The sequence below is a fragment of the Colias croceus genome, chromosome 23 (assembly GCF_905220415.1).
Source record: "Colias croceus chromosome 23, ilColCroc2.1".
In the NCBI taxonomy this organism is placed as follows: Eukaryota; Metazoa; Arthropoda; class Insecta; order Lepidoptera; family Pieridae; genus Colias; species Colias croceus.
The window spans coordinates 3,499,888-3,520,780 of record NC_059559.1 but is presented as its reverse complement, the minus strand read 5'-3'; the positions used below and the strand labels follow the sequence as shown (position 1 = coordinate 3,520,780).

Sequence of the window (20,893 nt, the reverse complement as noted above, 5' to 3'; positions counted from 1 at the left end):
GTAAGCGCATAACTTGAGAACGGCTTAACCGATTTCGTTAATTCTTTTTTATAATATTCCTTGAAGTTCGAGGATGGTTCTTATGTAGAGAAAACGTGAATACGTACCACGGGCGAAGCCGGGGCGGACCGCTAATATTATATAAATCTTAGTGATATTCATAATAATATTTTATTTTTAATCCTGCAGGATAATTATTTATTTTATTATATTTCTCCACAGACTAAAAAATCGATAAGCAACACGGATGAAGAGCTATCAGTGATCGTGTCATCGACACCGGACACTTCGATATTTACGTCACCGCAGCCCACACAGAGTGAGTTTTATTTATTTAATTAAAGAAAAAATAATTATTTTGTGTTTATAGGTTTATACATACATATACATAGCATACATCCCATTTTTTTAATAATATCGTTTATCGTTAAAAAAAGTGTGGGTGTACTAGTGCACACACGTAAGAAGTAAAACTCTTTTTTATGACCTTATTTTAAAAAAAATGATTTACTATAAATACGACGAATCATGCGTGGTAGGGATAACAAAAAGATGGCGCGTAACGGAAAAATGTCACGCGTAACGAAAAAATGATACACTAAATTTTTTTCCAACCCCGATAAAGAAGTTTCACTTTTTAAATTATTGCAAGTGTAGTGTGGAGTTTGATATAAATATTTTCGTTTATATTGGGTCGAAATCGAGTCTAAATCAGAAGTTTACATACAAACATACAGATGAAGATAATAAATGCAAAGTTCATATTAGAGTCCTGTCCCTAGAAAAATGAGAGCCCATATTGAGAAGGAAAAGAATGAAGTCTTGTCCATCAATATCAAAAAAGATCACTTCATACTAATATTATAAATGCGAAAGTTTGTGAGGATGGATGTTTTATCCCGGAAATCCAACGGGAACGGGAGCTATGCGGGTTTTTCTTTAAAAACGCGAGCGAAGCCGCGGCCGAAAGCTAGTTGTTTATATTTTAAATTTAAAAACTTCTATATTACATATGATTTTTTATTTAATTTCACAGGCAGCTCATGGCCGACAATACGCGTGGCGAGCATAGAGTCCCTCCGAGGCTCGGACACCACAACCCCATCGCCCTCCCAACTGATGAAAACACGACCGGACCTCACCATCATAGCCGCGAAACGGGATAAAGACGAGACGTGATAGATTCGTCAAAAATAACGCCTTAACTGTGCTACATGACAGCTGTCAAACGTCACCTGTCACCTGTCAAATGTCGGTTTTCAGCTGTCACTTGTCACTTCTTTTTTGTTCGATTACGGCAATGAGCGGAGACTGCCAGTGTCTAGTTAAAAAAAATAAAAACGACGTGTGTCACTCGGGGACTGTCGCGCTAAAGCTATTGCATGCTATGCCTTCAAGCCACACCTCCGCCCGTCGGAGTGGGGAGCGTGAGGTTTTTTCGTTACGGAATTTCTCAATTCGGTCCCCACGCTCAAGGCCCGCGATAGAAGCTATGCAATAGCTTAAAAAAAAATGTCACTTGTCGGTTTTTTTTTCGAATATGACAATGAGCGAATCGTGATTTTTTTTCTGTTCTGTGTCAGCTGTCAGCTGCCTGTGTTCTATGTGAATGTCAAGTGTTAGCGTTAAATGTTTCCTTTTTATTTACCTACACACCTGCCAGTGTCGAGTAATTTTTTTTTCAAACTATTTTTGGCTGTGGAGTGTAGAAATGGTTGTTTTTTCACTGATTTTCGTATTGCTCAATAGAGCGAGATAAAATAATTTAATAAAATTATTTTATGTTTTCCGAGTTCCGACGCCTATTATTCAACGTTTTCATTATCGACTTCTCAAATAATATTTTTCATCTTACTTCTACACTCCATGGCTTTTATGTTACTTTTGTCTAAAATTTAAAGTACCAAAAATAGACAACTTCGAATATTTGTGTATGAGAAAGTAGCATAGAGATTTAATCTCATTTCTTTATTTTGATTCTTAAAAAGTTTTCAATCGAGAATATTTTTTTTGATTGCGTTTTGTATAAAAATAGGATCAGTGAAATCTAATCCTACATCTTAAGAATACCTATTGTCTTTTATTTAATTTAAATAAAATAAAACATACTCTCATATACAAATATTTATTATACCCAATAAAAGAATTATAATGTCATGAAATCAAAATACGGTTTCCATTATTTGTCACACTTCAAGTAATTTGATTACGAGATATTAAAGCTTTATTACAAAAAACGTTTAAACAAAATTACTAAAAAAAAATATTAGTTTAAAAAAAACAAATTTATTATAACAAATAATATTTTTTTGTTGTACACGATTGGAAAATTACATTAATGAAATGATAACATACACACAAAATCTTATTAATGACATTACTATTGAAGTAATGATTCTATCTTTCATACGATAGTCGATACCAAAGCAAATATCATTAAATAAAATTTTTGAAATATTTATCACTAGTGGTTCGCCCCAGCTTCGCCCGTGGTACATATTTTGCAATAAAAGGTAGCCTATGTCCTTTCTCGGGTATCAAAATATCTCCATACCAAATTTCATGCAAATTGGTTCAGTAGTTTAGGCGTGATTGAGTAACAGACAGACAGAGCTACTTTCGCATTTATAATATTAGTATGGATTATCCAAATTTGTATGGCAATTTAATGATAGTTCACCAATTTATTAAATTTCAGCTTTCTGAAACTGCATATAAGATTCATATTTCATAGATTTTTATTTACGTATTTTGATAAAAAGAAATTATTCGGTTACAATATATAAAAAAAACAAGCTGCTCCCCGCAGTTTCACCCGCATTGCTCCGCTCCTGTTGGTCTTAGCGTGATGATATACTGAACCAATTTGCATGAAATTTGGTATGGAGATATTTTGATACCCGAGAAAGGACATAGGCTAACTTTTATTGCGAAATATGTACCACGGGCGAAGCCGGGGCGGACCTCTAGTACTCTATAACCTTCCTCGATAAATGGGCTATCTAACACCGAAAGAATTTATCAAATCGGACCAGTAGTTCCTGAAATAAGCGCGTTCAAACGAACAAACAAACTCTTCAGATTTATAATATTAGTATAGATGTGTTACAAACATTTTTTTTTTGTAATAAAGCTGAAATATACACCCACGTACTACAACGTCGAATATCTTTTGAATCTTTTATTTTATTTTATTATATACAGGGTGTCCCACTATTGGTATACTAAGCGCGAAGGGAATTATAGTTTTGCATACACTGATCACGTAAAAAATACTTAAACAACAAAATTACGTCAACAATTTTTTGCTTCATTTTTCCTGAAAATCTATGTTTTTCTTCTCTATCTTCGCGCAGCCGGCACATACCGCTTCTCTAATATGAGCATTTTTAACCGACTCCAAAAAAAAGGAGGAGGCTATCAATTCGGCCGGTATGTTTTTTTTTTATGTATGTACACCGATTACTCCGAGGTTTCTGAACCCATGGTGTCAAATTGGTCCCATAAAAATTTTATTCGGATAGGCCCAGTAGTTTTTATTTTATGAGCATTTTTGTCTGTATTTGTAAATGTTGCAAGTGCAAGTTTGAAGTCGGTTGTTTTTAACGCAGTTATGACTTGTGTCTATGAAAATATAATCTTAAACGATAGCTCACGTGTTGTTGGCAAAGTTGGGCGGGTTGCTTGTTATGGGTGTACACATAGAGTTTGAAGAATTCATCTATTTGAAAAAAAAATGCGTCTGGAATTTTATAAGTATTTTTTACGTACTCAACGTATGCAAAACTATAACCTCCTTTGAGCTTAGTATACCAGCAGTGGGACACCCTGTATACATTCTGTTATTTTCTAAGTGTATTTAATAAAACACTAACTATAGATATAGGTATGTAAATAACTATTTTGACCAATATATTTACTATTTGAATAAAAAAAATAATGTTATGTCTTATTCAAAATATATAAACAAAAACTATATAGTTGACTAACATTTTAAATATTTTTAATCGTACATGTCCCTTTTTGTATATAATAATCAGTTTTTCTTATGACAAATTATTTTTTGACGTCTATCAAAAACATTTTAAATATTAAAAGTCAAAAATTAACTTTTCATAAGTAAAAAATAAAATAATAAAAAGCGGACATTTTGAAATCAAGTCTCACGACTGACGCTAAGTGTAATATAAAATTAGATTTTGCAAATATAATGAAATTATGAATAAAGATATATTTTAGTATAGAAATTAAATGGAAAATTATTAGCTTATTTATATAAAAAAAATATATTATCTGATAGATATAAGTTGTTTGTAAGTTATATAATAAATTTGTACATTATATCTGTCGAAAATAAAGAATACCGTCGATAGGTAAGTAGATTGATTGTAATTATAAGAGATACTTCACACTGTTCCTTATTTTTTTTTAATTACGTCTGAAAATATTAAAGCTATACTATATAATTGTTGTGTATGACGCGTCAGTTTTTTCGTATATGTAAAAAAAAATTTTCCCTTTTTTTTCAAAATTGTAAAAAAGGACGTGTAATGAAGTTTTTTTTTATTTTTTGTTAAAACTACTAATAAATATGCTTATTGTCTATTTATAAATCATATTTGAAAATATATAACATTATATTCAAAACTTAGGTACGAAAAAATAATGAAAATTGCGTTTTTTTTAGATTTTTTTTTAAATTACCCTACTTTTTATAGGGCGACGTACCAATGTACTGTTTATACGAAATTTATATATATTTGACATGGGTTATTATTTGGCAATACCAAAAAAATATAAAATTTGACAAACATACGTTACGTTAATAACAATTTCATTAATGTTTCTTTTTTTTTAAGTTTTTTTATGTCATTTGATGTTAAACATTTTATTATTATGCTGTTTATTAGAAAGCTGTTTGCATTTTAAGAGGAATATATTGATTTTTGAATTTGAAAATAATGAAAATTCTTCATGATTTATCATTAGTGCAATTTTCATTAAAGTAATAATTATCATTATCTAATATATAAAAATCAATGCCACTTTTCGTTGTAATTCCATAACTCGAGAACGGCTGAACCGATTTCGATAATTCTTTTTTTATTATATTCCTTGAAGTACGAGGATGGTTCTTATGTAGAGAAAACGTTAATATGTACCACGGGCGAAGCCGGGGCGGACCGCTAGTTCTGTAATAAAAGATGATTTGATTGTTTTAACAGCTATATAATATTATATAAATTAATCATGCTTGTTTGTTAGATTTCGTATTTATATACTATAAAAACACGTAATTCGCGCAGTGCCCAAATATAAAAAAACACGTATTTAAGACAGCAAATTTCAAGAAAATCCACTTTGTATACACATAAGAAAATATAATTAACATAATGGTACGTCCACACCGGTCTTAGTTCAAACATTGTTTTGAGTCGTATTCAACCAAAGATTGAAAATATTAAAGAATTGTAATCGAATATGCGACTTTCGCTAAATTCTGCTAAATTCACTATTTACGAAATTTTCGCAATTAAAAGGGAATTAAATCGCGTTTAATTTATAAATTACGTATTGAGAAACTAAGCTCTGTGTGGACTCACCGTTACTTTATTAATAAGAGTACTCAAGACAGATTATTTTATAGAAATCAATAGAAGTATTATTAATATGTTTAAGTTTTTAAGCACAGGCTATATAACATACTCATAATATAAATATTGTACTTTGTTAAGTGTAATTTTTAAGTTAGTTAAAGTTTTTGAGGCCATTCTATCCTCTTTATGTGAAAATTTATAGAAAATTCTATGGAGGTGAAAAATAAATGCAATTTTGACCGATTTTCTAAATCTCGTTTAGAATAATTTATAAAACCATTGTCTAAATGTTTAAAAAAAAAAACAATTTTTTATCTGTTGCATTCATTTTTGACAGTTCCCACAGCAAAATTTGACAGGTAAAGAATCAAAAATCCCACCCCTGTTACACTTTATTTATAATGTGTCCAATCGATTGGATGTCTCGTACCAAATTATGATTTTAATTTATTTAGATTTAATTTTTATTGTTATAACTCATAGGTTAATATAATTGTTGGAGATGGGTTTGATTTTTACTCTGTGAACACGTTTTTTGACGTTTTAATTTATTAAATATTACATAAAATGTAAAAAAAATGCGTATTCACAAAGTGTCAAACCGAAAAATCGCAATTTATTGTTATATTTTGTAACTCATTAATTTTATTATCATTGTATTATTTATAAAGCGACAGCGCGGGAAATCTGACAGTTGTTTTTTTTAAACAGATTAAAAATTACTCTATGTAGGTAAAGAGTTTGTATGCGTTCATCCCGCCCCTTGTCGCTTTTTTACAAATATCTACATACCTACCTGTTAGGCTTATTAAAGATTAAAAAAATATCATATTTAATACACGTTTTATTTTATTTCCCTCTCCCTTTATTCCTGTGAAAATGGCACATATAAGCTAAAACATCAATTCATCAAACTCAAACATTTATTTATACAATTAAACTTCTTCTAGAAGGACTTTTACTTTTCAATCGTCATTTCTAATTTTTAACATTTACCACCGATTCGGAAAACAGTATATTTATGGAGAAGAACCGGCAAGTAATTCCATAGTTGCTCTTTTATCATGTCAATATACAATATTTACCTAGAACATATTGTATTCCGAAACCACACACCTACTTAATTCTATAAAAAACTATTTTTTTATATAAATATCATATTCTTTCAATGATCTGTATTCTGTTGAAACTGAAGTTTCTATGTATTTCATACAATCGAAAAGTTTATGAAAAAATGCAGACAAGGTTCAAAAATATGTAGGTACCTGCAAAAAATAACTTTCTAGGAAATATTATGCCACTTGCCAGTACTTACATCTGTGACTATATCCGGGCGGTTGTCCAGGATATTTGAGCCTTTAATTATGGTAAGAGAACGACGTACTTATGTCACAAATAATAAGGTTTTGATCCTAGGGAATTTGAATCCAATGTGGTGCCTTCGATGGCGCCCAGTGTAAGCTATTGTGGTGGTAAATTATTATTTTTCTGTATTTTGACAATTGAAAAGCGCTTCTAAGCGAAGTCCAGTTGAATAAATCAATATTTGAGTTTGAGTTCATCATGTGGATGTGACTGGTGTTCTATAAGGTCAGTTTGGCCGAGCGGTTATTTTTGTATTAATACATTGTTTTGACACCACGAGATAAATTACCCGTACTCATTTCAAATGAACGGACGAGGACGTCATAACTTGTGTTTTAACTTTTAATTATGTTCCAGGACTTGTGGTTGTCACTTGAGAGATGAGATACGGAAGCCGCTATTTGCAGCTGGCAGAACTCGATAAGCTATCGAATCCTATGTACAAATACTATCAAATCACAATAATACTAGACAATGATTGCTATGAAGAGAAAAGTACAAGCAATTGCTAGACTACTATTGTGTCCTATGTACGTGTAAGAATAGTACCAAAGCCAAATTTAGATGACCGTGTTAGCGGTAATGGAAACTAATTATGATAATCGAGTGCCACTTGTCTGTACGGGTCTTCTGTGACTTAGTCTGACAACTGGGCAGATAATAATGCAAATCGAATGCCACTTGTCTGTACGGGTCTTCTGTGACTTAGTCTGACAACTGGGCAGATAATAATACAATCGAATGCCACTTGTCTGTACGGGTCTTCTGTGACTTAGTCTGACAACTGGGCAGATAATAATACAATCGAATGCCACTTGTCTGTACGGGTCTTCTGTGACTTAGTCTGACAACTGGGCAGATAATACTACAATCGACTGCCACTTGTTTGTACGGGTCTTCACTTAGTCTGACAACTGGGTAGATAATAAAAGAATCGAATGCCACTTGTCTGTACGGGTCTTCTGTGACTTAGTCTGACAACTGGGCAGATAATACTACAATCGACTGCCACTTGTTTGTACGGGTCTTCACTTAGTCTGACAACTGGGTAGATAATAATAGAATCGAATGCCACTTGTCTGTACGGGTTTTCTGTGACTTAGTCTGACAACTGGGCCGGAAGTAATAATAACCTGATTTTTTGAATTAACGCTCAGAGCACGAGCTTTTTTCAGAATGGCCGTGTTAGCGCGTTTAATTTAAAGATAAAATTATATTTTAAAAGTAAATCAAATTGATTAACTTTAATAATAATCAATTGGATAAAAGTATTAACAATCATTTAATTATCAAGTAATAATAATATTTCATGTCGTATTCAAAATAACGATCAAAACAACACAAATAACACCTGCGCTGACTCACACTGTCACACCACTCGAATAGTTGTTTTGATCGTACTATAAATAACGGTCGTCTGCAGTTGCAAGTCATTCTTGTCTTGACTTTGGTCGAGTAAAGATGTCAAAGAAATATTATATCAGTATTTCAATACGTAATAAAGCCACGCTCTAACATATATATATATATATATTTAGTATGTAGTAAAATTTCAAGGTCGCATCATGGCAATGCCGTCACGTCATTGAGTAAAGCGACGATTTTTATCTTTAAATCTTGCTAAAGAAGTTTCACTTCTGACACGTGTGCTCGGTCTTTTTTGTTACATTTTTTTATTCTGATTTCTTATAACTATAATGCTCTAATAGTTCAATAAGTGATGGGTATAAACAACATAACAAATAAATCACTTTAAATAATATCCGTAAGTCTTTAATTAACATTTATAAAAAAATAGTCTCATAACCACGAGTTTTTTTAGGCCAAACTTCAAATCGGCAAATTATACTCCACATGGTGAGTCTTAATATGTCCTTTCAAGCTACACTTTTGCACAAACGCTTGCCCGCACACCGCACAAGCGAACCGCCTATCATTATTATGTATCCTCATATGTTCTCTTAGCGTTTTCTTCCTTGCATACGACTTGTGACACACCGAACACTCGAAAATTCGTTCCCCGTTATGTTTAACCATGTGTACCCTCAACTCATTTTTAGTGAAACATTTGTACGCACACATTTGACATTGATAGTCTCTCTCTTCTAAATGGTCGCGTTTTAAGTGTCTGGATAGGGTATACCGTCTGTCAAATGATTTGTCGCAAACATTACACTTATACTGCAAGGGGGGTCTATCGTGCACTTCCACTAAATGCTTTTGCCGTCTAAAATATTCCGAAAAACGTTCACTACAATGCGGACACTTGAATCTTTTCACCATTTTATGTACTGTATCCACGTGGTTCTTATGTTTCTGTTGCGTCGTGAAGACTTTCTTGCAAACTTCGCACGGGTAATTTCCACCCACGTGCATGCTTTTTGTATGCACTTTGAGCCTGTATTTCGTCACGAAACCCGTTCCACACTCTTTGCACACATAGTTCCTGTAATGCACGTTCATGTGCCGTTCTATTGAACCGAAAGTTTCGAAGGTAAAACCGCACAATTGACACTCATATTTATTATCACTTTCTTGGTACAATTTGAAAGGTATGACCCGGTCTGTGAAGTCGGTGTGCATTTTTTTCTTGTGTATTCGAATTAAATGTGTTTTTAATTCGTTTAAATTGGGTATTTTTTGGTCACATAGGGTACATTTTAGGTCAGTTATATCAACATATACGACTAGGCACTCCGCCCCGTACGCGCTTAGGGCCTTTTTAATTTCGCATTTAGAGTGACTTTTCTGTTGGTGTTCTCTTAGAGTTAGTAGGTCATCGTAAATGCTCCCACAATAGAAGCATGGAAAGCCAGATCGGTTTCTGCTTTTGAACGGTGTGACGTTGGAATTTTCTAGAATCATCGATGTGTTGAGTATTTGCGCCATTTTCTCTGTTATATAAATCTTTTTGCTGGCCAAACGGTGTTTTTCACATTCGTCGATGAGGTTTGAAATCATTTTTGCTGTGATTATTTTTCCTGGGAAAATAAATTGTACTTGTTAAAGACAGAAATTATTTTAATTCTAAAACACCCAAACATTTAATTTTTACAGTGTTATTTATGACTAGCTGCGCCCCGCGGTTTCATTCGCGCGCGTTATTGAGTTTTTTCTGTTAATCCTAATGTTCCTGTGGGAATATCGGTATAAAAATAGCCTCAGTTGCTCTTCATAACGACAGCTATCTGCCAGTGAAAGTCCCATCAAAATCGTTATAGCCACTCCTGATATTAGCGGGAACAAACCGACAAACAGACAAAAATTGTAAAAAATACTATTTTGGTAAACCAAGTTAAAAAATTATGAATTTGTGTATTTATTTAAAGTTAAATTCGTTAAAAAAAGGCCTTTACGTTTTTTTTTTTTTACATGCAATGTGCTTGCTTTTTTGCATTTTTGTGAATATGAATGATGTGGCCTTATATTAAAGTAGTTTTTATTAGTATTATGTTTTTAGTATTATAATATTAACCTTTAAGCAGATCCAAATGCCTAACAAAGTCCGCACAAGCACTGCTATACAGAGTGTCCCTAGTTGGCAATCGGAAGGGCACTGGAAACCGAGCTAAAAGTTCAGCCTCACCCTGTATAAGCCCATCATCGCTCAAGTCATCTGAAAATATATTGGTCCATATTAATAACTAGCTATGCCCCGCGGTTTCACCCGCATTGCTCCACTCCTGTTGGTCTTAGCTTCAAATCTATATGTATTTTATTATTTTCGAAATAAGACCTATTATATACAAAATATAATAAGGTTGCAAAAAATGAAGAAAAATCAACCCAAATATCTACTTTAAATAATTATATACCGAAATCATATCATCGAAAAAACGATGAACGCACTAATCCTGATGCCGGATCTCGTACTACACCATGACCTGCACCACTTTGAAAAAAAAAATTTCCCTGAGTCCGCCATTTTCCTACATTTTTTTTTGTATAATATTTAGTCATTTTAACACTAGAGCTACAAATTATACTTACCACTATCATCATAGTTGTTCATTTCAAAATCGGGATCATCTGATTTGTCGACGTTATCCAAATCACTGCTCGGCTCAGCCTTTATGTTAAACGTTCCCTCCATTTTTACATCTAGTTCCATTTCTGAATGCATGTTGTTTGGTACTGAAAAATGTAATTTTTATAAATTTTTGGTATTCTGTTTTATTTTTAACTGTTTGGTGTTTGGCTTGGTTGGTAGTGGCCCTGCCTTCCAAGCCAGAGGTCTTGGGTTCGATTCCCACCCGGGGCAAATATTTGTGTGATGAAAATAGATGTTTGCTGTGTGTCTGGATGTTGATTATCTATATAAGTATTTATTTAAAAATTATACAGGGTGTCCCAGAAGCAAGCCGAAATTTTCTGAAAGGTAATGCCACACCAGTTATCAGAAAAATTGAAAAAAAAAAATTAAGTCATGTATTTTTGAAGTTATGGATTTTTTTTATTTAATTCCAGAAAATGTACACCATGTGACAGTTTTATCATTCCTGTTGTTACAAATATTAACTTTTTGCCAATTTTTTTTCTCTTACGTCATCCCAAATAGTGCTTTATGTAACCTGTGATCCTAAACCCTGTGCCGATCACTCCAACTTGTAGGAAAATGTCATTTTATAACGTAACAAGTTTTCAAAATTAATTTTTCGCACTACTTCAACTGATCGTCCTGAAAAATAATGTACTACTCCAGTTTGGCAAGTAGCTTTAAAAGTTAGCGCATTTAATAAGGATTCTAACGCGTTATAACACTTACTCCATTTTTTCTTAGAGCGGCCATAAAAAATTTTTTTGCAAACTAAGTCTGTTTTTAACAATTTCTTTGAAATTCCAAAAAACTATTCTAGTGTACCCAAAGTGTTCAAAGCTAGTGTCCAAAGAGAGACATTCCATAAAGCGAGACAGATAGACTACTTATGACATACGGACGCAAATAAGTGAACTAGAGTAAAATAAAGACTTTTTTATGATTAAATTTATTACTTTTTTTACATAATAATTAGGGATGCGCCGAATACCGAATACATATTCGGTATTCGGCATATTCGGCATCTTTTTCACTATTCGTATTCGGCCGAATTATTCGGTTTAGGTGCCGAATATATTTGGTATGAGTGTTTCTACTTTCTTGGCTATAGAACTAAATAAATAACTTCATATTATGAATGATTTATGTCATACTATACACAAGTCAAAGAAATCCTATGAAGAATGTTTGAACCTAAGGTATACAGGGTGTAATCGTTAAGTATGCGCAGGTGATTATTCCGTAACTATAACAGATATCAAAAAACCTTAAACTGATATTGAAAGTACTATACCTAATGAGTAAAATGACAATAATAATTTTTTAAAAATAAAACGGGAAATATCCAAAAATGTTACATGAAACGCTCCCATACATTGTCCCATACAATGTTCGAGACGACATCCTCGATTTGGAATACCATTGTATTCCACATCGAGCTTTATTTACAGTCTCTAAATGAACTTTCATTAAAATTTGCGAAATAATTATAACACAAAATCAAATAAAAAAGCAAAACCTTTCATATTAAATGTTTGAAATAGTCATATTTCATACTAAATGTATGGGAGCGTTTCATGTAACATTTTTGGATATTTCTCGTTTTATTTTTTAAAAGTTATTATTGTCATTTTACTCATTAGGTATAGTACTTTCAATATGAGTTAAAAGTTTTTTGATATCTGTAATAGTTATGGAATAATCGCCTGTGCACACTTAACGATTACACCCTGTATAAAATAAAACGATCATTACATTTCAAACCAACGTTTATTTTGTAAATTTACATCAACATAATTTAATCATGTTTATTATTAGAACTTATTTAATATTTATAATACTTTAAATCCTGAGTCTGAAGACAATGCTTTTAGTCCCAATAGAAAATGACATTACGTCCGCTCATATTGCAAACACTAACTTAAAGTAACTTAAAGCACGAAGTGCGCGGGCGATATACGCGGGTGGCGGGCGGTGAGGTAAGGCTCGCTCGCCACCGAGCCGGCAGCTACTTGCGACCCGTTAGAACCGGTTTACGCATCAAAACACGTCAAAACATTGAACCGAATAATTCGGCCGAATATTCGGTTCGGTAAGGTTCTAACCGAATAGTATTCATCATCATCATCATCATCATCATCAGCCCATATACGTTCCCACTGCTGGGACACGGGCCTCCTATGAGGGTACAGGCCATAATCCACCACGCTGGCCAAGTGCGGGTTGGCGGATGACACATGTCGTCGAACTTTTTAATTCTTCGACATGTCGGTTTCCTCACGATGTTTTCCTTCACCGTTCGAATAGTATTCGGTATTCGGTTATTCGGTGAAACCACTATTCGGCGCATCTCTAATAATAATTATGTTCAAATTTCCGTTCTTCAGCTGCAATACAAGCTCGACATCTCCTTAAAAAAGATCGTGAAATCAGGCGGGCAAATCTTGCATTATTTACAAATTCTACTGCTTCCGCTATTCTCTGTCTAAGCTCTTCTACATTTTCAATTGACTTGGAATAGACTTTTCCCTTTACTGCTCCCCAGGAAAAAAATCTAGAGGATTTAAATCGGGCGGGCCACGAGATTGTACCAGCCCGCCCTATCCATCTGTCTGGATAGTCCTCATTAAGGTGTTCTCGAACTAAGTGGCTGTAATACTTATCTGTCTCGTTCACTTATTTCCGTCCGTATGTCATAAGTAGTCTATCTGTCTCGCTTTATGGAATGTGTCTCTTTGGACACTAGCTTTGAACGCTTTGGGTACACTAGAATAGTTTTTTGGAATTTCAAAGAAATTGTTAAAAACAGACTTAGTTTGCAAAAAAATTTTTTATGGCCGCTCTAAGAAAAAATGGAGTAAGTGTTATAACGCGTTAGAATCCTTATTAAATGCGCTAACTTTTAAAGCTACTTGCCAAACTGGAGTAGTACATTATTTTTCAGGACGATCAGTTGAAGTAGTGCGAAAAATTAATTTTGAAAACTTGTTACGTTATAAAATGACATTTTCCTACAAGTTGGAGTGATCGGCACAGGGTTTAGGATCACAGGTTACATAAAGCACTATTTGGGATGACGTAAGAGAAAAAAAATTGGCAAAAAGTAAATATTTGTAACAACAGGAATGAAAAAACTGTCACATGGTGTACATTTTCTGGAATTAAATAAAAAAATCCATAACTTCAAAAATACATGACTTAAATTTTTTTTTTCAATTTATCTGATAACTGGTGTGGCATTACCTTTCAGAAAATTTCGGCTTGACGTCGACTTCTGGGACACCCTGTATATGTATGTTTATCAGCAATCTGGTTTCCATAACACAAGCGAAAGCTTAGTATGGGATCAGATTGTGCCGTGTGTGAAATTTGTCCAGAAATATTAATTTATTTAATGTTTTTTTCTACATAGTTACTTACCAACGCTTATTTTAAACTTGTTTGAAGTGAAACTTCTTTAGGCGCGTTGAGAGTAAAATTTCAAGGTCGCATCATGGCAATACCGTCACATCATGGTTATCATCAGTCTTGCCAAAGAAGTTTCACTTCTGACACGTGCTCGGCATACGATCTTTTTTTACTTTTATGACTTAGCACAAAAACTACTTGACTGCTTTTGAAAATTGTTTCTCTCCACGCATACTTATTGTATAAAAGTAAAAATATGTCCGTCTGTCTGTAACCCTTTCACTAAAGCACCAATTTATATGAAAAGTTTGATTGAAATTGATTGAAAAGAATATGGTATATAACATTTGCAAACATAATCTTATATAAAAATGAATCGCAAATGAATCGTAAAGTGCATAACTTGAGTACGGCTGAACCGATTTGTGTATTCTTTTTTTATAATCTTCTTTGAGGCAAGAGGAAAGTTTTCGGAGAGAAAATGTAAAAATAACAAACACTTACCATTTATAAATATAGTGTCTTTATCTGTCATGGACAAAAGTCTCTGTTCGTTATTCACAACCATTGTTTTGAACTTGTTCGCTTCTCGTAATTGTTCAATACAGGAATTACATATTAAGGAACTTATTTCATTACTTGTGGATAGCTGGAATAGAAAAATTACTTAGAAATTGAAGTTTTTTATAAATTTTAAATGCAATTTATTCATTCCATTCAAAGATGCCAATAAAGACCAAAGGAAAAGTCTACAAGACCGCAGTTAGACTAGGTCTTATGTATGGCTCTGAGTGCTGGGCAATCAAAAAAGCTCAAGAGCAAAGAGTACATGTAAATGAAATGAAAATGCTTAGATGGGCGGCCGGCGTAACTAGACTTGATAAAGTGCGCAATGAGTACATCAGAGGAAGTTTCAAGGTCGCTCCCATCTCAGAGAAATCACCGAACAGCGTCTAAGGGTCAACTCACACCAAAAGAGCGGCGAAGCGCAGCGAAGCGGAGCGCAGTTTCCGTGTCATATGAATTTTTATATATGTATTATTTATAGCAATGACAATAAAGTAAAAATTCATATGACACGGAAACTGCGCTCCGCTTCGCTGCGCTTCGCCGCTCTTTTGGTGTGAGTTGACCCTAAGATGGTATGGACACGTAATGAGGCGTGAAGAAAACCACGTAGTAAGGAGGGCACTAAACTTGCCAAATAGAAGAAGGGGTCTGGGACGTCCCCCCGCCACTTGGTGGTCCTCCATATCAAAAGACTTGGAGAGAGCCCAATTGAATAAACAGACAACCCAGGATAGACCATCCTGGCGCATGAGAACGAGGAGAGCCGTCCCCAAATAAAGGGATAAGGCAAAGGAAGAAGAAGAAGAAGAAATGCAATTTATTCATTACTAGCTTACCGCCCGAAGCTTCGCCCGCTGTATCTAAACCCTAATAAATTATATACTAAAACCTTCGTCGATAATCACTATATCTATTTAAAAAAACCGCATCAAAATCCGTAGCGTAGTTTTAAAGATAAGCATACATAGGGACAGAGAAAGGGACTTTGTTTTATACTATGTAGTGATTATACTGTGACCACTTTAATTTAAAGAAACTGTTTCATAATAAAACAACTCCTACACAGTAATACTTACGAATAAATTAAAACAATCCAAAAAGATATCCATATATACTTCTCTCACACTGTTATGGTAATATTCCTTCGTTATATTTCTATGATTGCCCGTCGCAAGACAGCACCGGCACTGTCCGTATAGTGTTATATTTGCCATTTTAAAGTTATTTATATTTAAATATGAAATTGTTTGTAAATAAAAAATAAAAACAATCAATAATAATTATTGAGAACACAGCAAGCACAGCAACAGCACAGCAAGCGAAAGCAGATGCCAGATATGTCAAAAGGAACTGACAAGTGTCATTTTGACAATAATTATTTTAAAGTGCTTCTAATCTTCTACAGAATGGGTGGAATTTTGACAAAATATGAGAATAAAAATTTTGAACGAATAAATTATGAAGAAACAAAATAACTCTTCTATGCTTTATTGAAATAATTCTACCTTTATTACCTCACTACATAGTAAACAATAAAGTCGCTTCCCGTTGTCTGTCTCTCCCTATGTATGCATATTTAAATCTTTAAATCTGACAGTTTTTGATGCGGCTTTTTTGTATAGAGTTCAAACTTCAAGGGGAACGTTTTGGTAAATAGGTAATTTGTTAAGTTTTAGACAGCGCAAGCGAAAGAGCTTCGGGCAGAAAGCTAGTTAATTATAATGTTATTTGTTAAGCTGGTCATTACATCTGTGTCTGCTTTTACCAAGAAGAGTATTTATATTATGTATTATAAACACTTCTATCTATACAGTGATATAATTTATCACTCAGTTCAAGTACCATTAATATTGGTTTAGTTATTCCAAAGATTCCCATTTAGTTCAGGGAATTATATTAACTTCATATGCATGCCATATGTGCAAAAGAGTAATTTAATTTCCATGGACATAAAAGTGATTATAAAATAAAAATTTATTTCGTTTACTTTAAATATAAAAAGTTATAATAAACAGAAAAGGTGTTTTTGGGATACTGTTAAAAATAATAATCAAATGTACACAAACTTTATTCACAAGTTATTACAAAAACATGTTTTTTAGCATGAATTGAATTCAAATAACGTAACGGCACCGGTTTCCGACTAGCCTCCTCTATCCGACCATTTTGATTTTTATTTGATAAAACGTTTAAAATACGCGCGACACTCGTGAAACTGAAGGCTTTCGATTCAATCACTTATCGTACGTCATCTGTCCAAAATTGGGTTTCAAATTTTAACCGACATTTCGTCAATCCAAGAAAAGCTAGGCGAGGGTGTAGTTTGTATTGAATTGAATGCGAAAAAAACATAAAACGGTGAAAATAAACATTTGGATTTTTACGCTAAATACTCTGGTAAGTTTGTGGTTAATTTACTTTGAACGTTTTATTGGTGTTTTAAATTATTAATTTTAAAATATACATGCAAAGATAGCGTGTTTTTATAGGTTTTTTTGGACAAATAATTATGGACGGAATGAGGAGCTTTTCAAAATAACAACATTCCGAAATCCGACCGAATCGGTCGGTAAACGGAATTTCGCACTTTGTAAAAGAAGGTAATTATCTATTATGCATGTTGTTTTGTGGAGGTTTCGTATTATGTTATTTATTCTAAACGCTATGCTTATATACTACACCTGTATGCGACCAATGCTAACTTTAATGGATTATTTGTAATATACGTTTTAACTGACACTCTTTTTTGATTTTTTCGTTATTCATTTACAAAGACCGGTCTGGTTTAAAACCCCTATATTTTACGTTTATGACACATAATTGCATAACTACGAAATTGTGAGATCTTTATAAGTGTACATATGAAATAGAAATGAACTAAAAATGAATATCAATTTTGGTTTAGAGGCTTTATTACGCAAATTTAGGTTTGGTCGGAATCTAGGTGCGATATATTTCCCTGTTTCCGTCCAACTGGGTTGCTTTTGCAGCTTGCGCTGTGCTTGAGTAAAATTGCATGTGTTTATTTCAGGTCATCATAATGAGTGATAAAAAAGAGGCTGAAGTATTCTCATTAGCTGAAATAATACTTTTGGTGAAATGGATTTTAGAATTGGGCAAAGTAGTCAATGGGACATTCTAATTTAGTGTGGATGACCAGTGAGGCATATTATAAGTTTGAGTTTGAGTAAATGTAATTTTAAACTACTACAGTCTAACATAGAGTTAGTTTTTGTTATTATAATAAACTAGCGGTCCGCCCCGGCTTCGCCCGTGGTACATGTTTACGTTTTCTCTACATAAGAACCATCCTCGTACTTCAAGGAATATAATAAAAAAAGAATTATCGAAATCGGTTCAGCCGTTCTCGAGTTATGGAATTACAACGAAAAGTGGCATTGATTTTTATATATTAGATGCTCAAATATTATATAAAACTAGCGGTCCGCCCCGGCTTCGCCCGTGGTACATATTTAAAATATCTCTCCATAAGAACCATCCTCGTACTTCAAGTAATATAATAAAAAAAGAATTATCGAAATCGGTCCACGCGTGATGCAGTGAAAAGACGAAACGGGTTTTTACGAATTTCCATTGTATTTCTATTATCATAAAGTTGATTTTAGTAGAAAATATTTGACTGGTCGGAATCTAGCTACTCAGTGGTCGGAAACACGTGTATTTGTACTCAGTCGGTCGGAAAATGGTGCTTTCAGTTAATTTCCAGTCGTGACAGTTAAAATACAAATTTAGGTAATAAAAAGCCATTATGAAATACAATTATGTGCATAATTTAAAATATAAGTTTGTAATCTTTCATAATATCCATTTTTCTTATGACCACTAGAGTATTTAATTTATCTTTTAAAGGATTCATTTAGCCGTATCAATCAGTGGTCGGTATTCGGTGCCATTACGTTATCTATTTATCACAGGCTTAAAATTAAATTCTTATCTAAAACAACAAAAACACAGAATTTCTTTTATATTATTCAGCCATTTAAGCACTTTCAATCAAGTCCATATAAGCACAATCTATCAAATCTTCATCTTTAACACCTAGCTTAGATTGTAGATCTCGAGCGATGACCTGACCGTCTTCCACAGACTGTTCTGGATGAAGTACCACTTCTAATTCCATAAAGTGTCCTAGGTTTTCAACTGTATCTATGTGAATGCGGGTTTGACCGACCATGTACAGTTTTCTGAAAAAAAAATGTTAAGTTTTTAACATCATTTTTAGAAATATGTCAAGTACAAATTATGATAATTGAGCTAATATGTAACTATATATAGTTTAGAAGTAGTATTATATAGGTTAGGTTCCATAGGACAATAGCTAACCACAGAAAAATTTACGACTCTCAACTCGACGCCCTATAAAGTACAGTTTAGCCGTAGTATTCTCTAACAAGAAACTACAAATTGTAGTTATCAGATATCAGAGTATTCAATATATGTTATAGAACAGGATTCCTGACATTGATAACATTACCTACAGTCAATCAATAAAAAATTACACATAACTTTGTTTTTTTTTTTAATAGGGAAGACCTTTATCATTTATGATTATTAAGAATATGAGGAGCTATTAACTTACCGTTCCTTAACTACACGACCTCGTTCTCCTAAACATTGCTTCAACATTTTATCTAATTTCTTAGATTTCTCACTTTCGGATTCAGTAAATTGTAATAAGTCGTAATCACAAAGTTTTGGCCCGCCTTCATCGTTTCTATCGTATCGCACTAATGTAGCTGATGAATTTCCGTATATTCGTAGCTTCAAACGACCGTTGGGAACGTTATAGAAGGTATCATCTTGTTTTATAACTTTAGGCGGACCACCGCTTAATTCTTCAGCTATTTTACATATCTGTTCAAGGTTGTGCACTTTAGCTTTGATTTCTACGTTACGCATATTGTATAGTTATTAGTTTATGAATTTATGATAGATGTATACCTACTTTAAATAAAAGCAATCCTTTTAACTTATTTTTTTTTTTAATTATATAAATGTGACGAAAAACACAACAAAAACGAGTAAAGTCTGCCGCCAATTTTTACTTCAAAATTCAAAAATCAAAATTCAAATTATCTGTCATCTATCATCTATCCGTCATATTTTTTATTCAAAAACCTTTAAACGTACCTACTCGATGTGATCGGTCACATGGTCACAAGCTAAGAGCATTATTGCTCTTAGGTCACAAGCGTTTACAAGTCTACACAAGCTGTAACACAAGCCAAAATAAACGCATATATAGGTCTACAATATAGGTCTGAATCTGATGGCATATTTATATTTAAGAAATAAAAGATTTTCATGTGGCAACATAATTGACAACTATCAAATTGGTTGTCAAATTATTTGTCTTTTTTGCAGTTGATGAATAATTTTTAGGATTTTGTCTAAAAAATCTTCGAAAATGTCGAAAAAGCCGCTGCGATCACAAGCAAGAGGTGTTGTTTATAATGTGTATAGAAAAACATTCGAGGAAGAAGGGTCAAACACATCACAATTTTCAATTTTGAAGATTTTATTGGTAAATTGGACTTACCCGTTTTGATACTTTAAATTAAAAAATATTATATGTAGGTAACTATAATATTGTTTGTTGATTAGAATACAATTTTATGAAAACTTATTACAGGAGTTTCCAATACGGCTATTCTTCAAGTCCAAGCTGTCCAAGTCAATTTTATGATGTGTGTATCTGTTTATACTTACGAAAATAAACATAGTTTTATTTTATTTTTATTTTACTTTATAAAAAATTATAAGCAGTTTTGATCTACATTAACATTATATCGATATTTTCACATGGCATACTGGTAATGAATATACAAATATAGGTATGTGTAAAGTATGTATTACCTGTGTGAAAGTAATATGTATAATTGTAACTATATTATAC

At 33.0% G+C, this 20,893-nt stretch overlaps 3 protein-coding genes across 6 annotated transcripts in view; 1 reads left to right on the top strand and 2 right to left on the bottom strand.

Moving 5' to 3' along the window:
• The window catches only part of LOC123702498, a 95,134-nt gene extending 92,632 nt beyond the window's left edge, over positions 1 to 2,502 (top strand). For all 4 annotated transcript variants that reach the window (XM_045650275.1, XM_045650276.1, XM_045650274.1 and 1 more), the window contains 2 exons: positions 223 to 319; positions 1,037 to 2,502. In XM_045650275.1, coding sequence (XP_045506231.1) covers positions 223 to 319; positions 1,037 to 1,179 — 240 coding nt within the window. In that variant the 3' untranslated portion in view covers positions 1,180 to 2,502. The remainder of the gene's footprint in view (positions 1 to 222; positions 320 to 1,036) is intronic.
• Positions 2,503 to 8,719: 6,217 nt separating this feature from the next.
• On the bottom strand, positions 8,720 to 16,305 carry LOC123702445 (zinc finger protein 141-like). The gene is made up of 5 exons (XM_045650196.1): positions 16,053 to 16,305; positions 14,911 to 15,055; positions 10,953 to 11,096; positions 10,438 to 10,578; positions 8,720 to 9,943 (listed from the first exon to the last, which is right to left on the bottom strand). The coding sequence occupies exons 1-5, from the start codon at positions 16,188 to 16,190 to the stop codon at positions 8,793 to 8,795; spliced, it is 1,719 nt and encodes a 572-aa protein (XP_045506152.1). The 5' UTR covers positions 16,191 to 16,305; the 3' UTR covers positions 8,720 to 8,792.
• A 721-nt stretch (positions 16,306 to 17,026) lies between these two features.
• Positions 17,027 to 19,913, bottom strand: LOC123702444. Its single transcript, XM_045650195.1, has 3 exons — positions 19,577 to 19,913; positions 18,898 to 19,181; positions 17,027 to 17,097 (listed from the first exon to the last, which is right to left on the bottom strand). Exons 1-2 carry the CDS (start codon positions 19,894 to 19,896, stop codon positions 18,977 to 18,979), a joined length of 525 nt encoding a protein of 174 aa, XP_045506151.1. The 5' UTR covers positions 19,897 to 19,913; the 3' UTR covers positions 17,027 to 17,097; positions 18,898 to 18,976.
• Between the last annotated feature and the right edge of the window lie 980 nt (positions 19,914 to 20,893).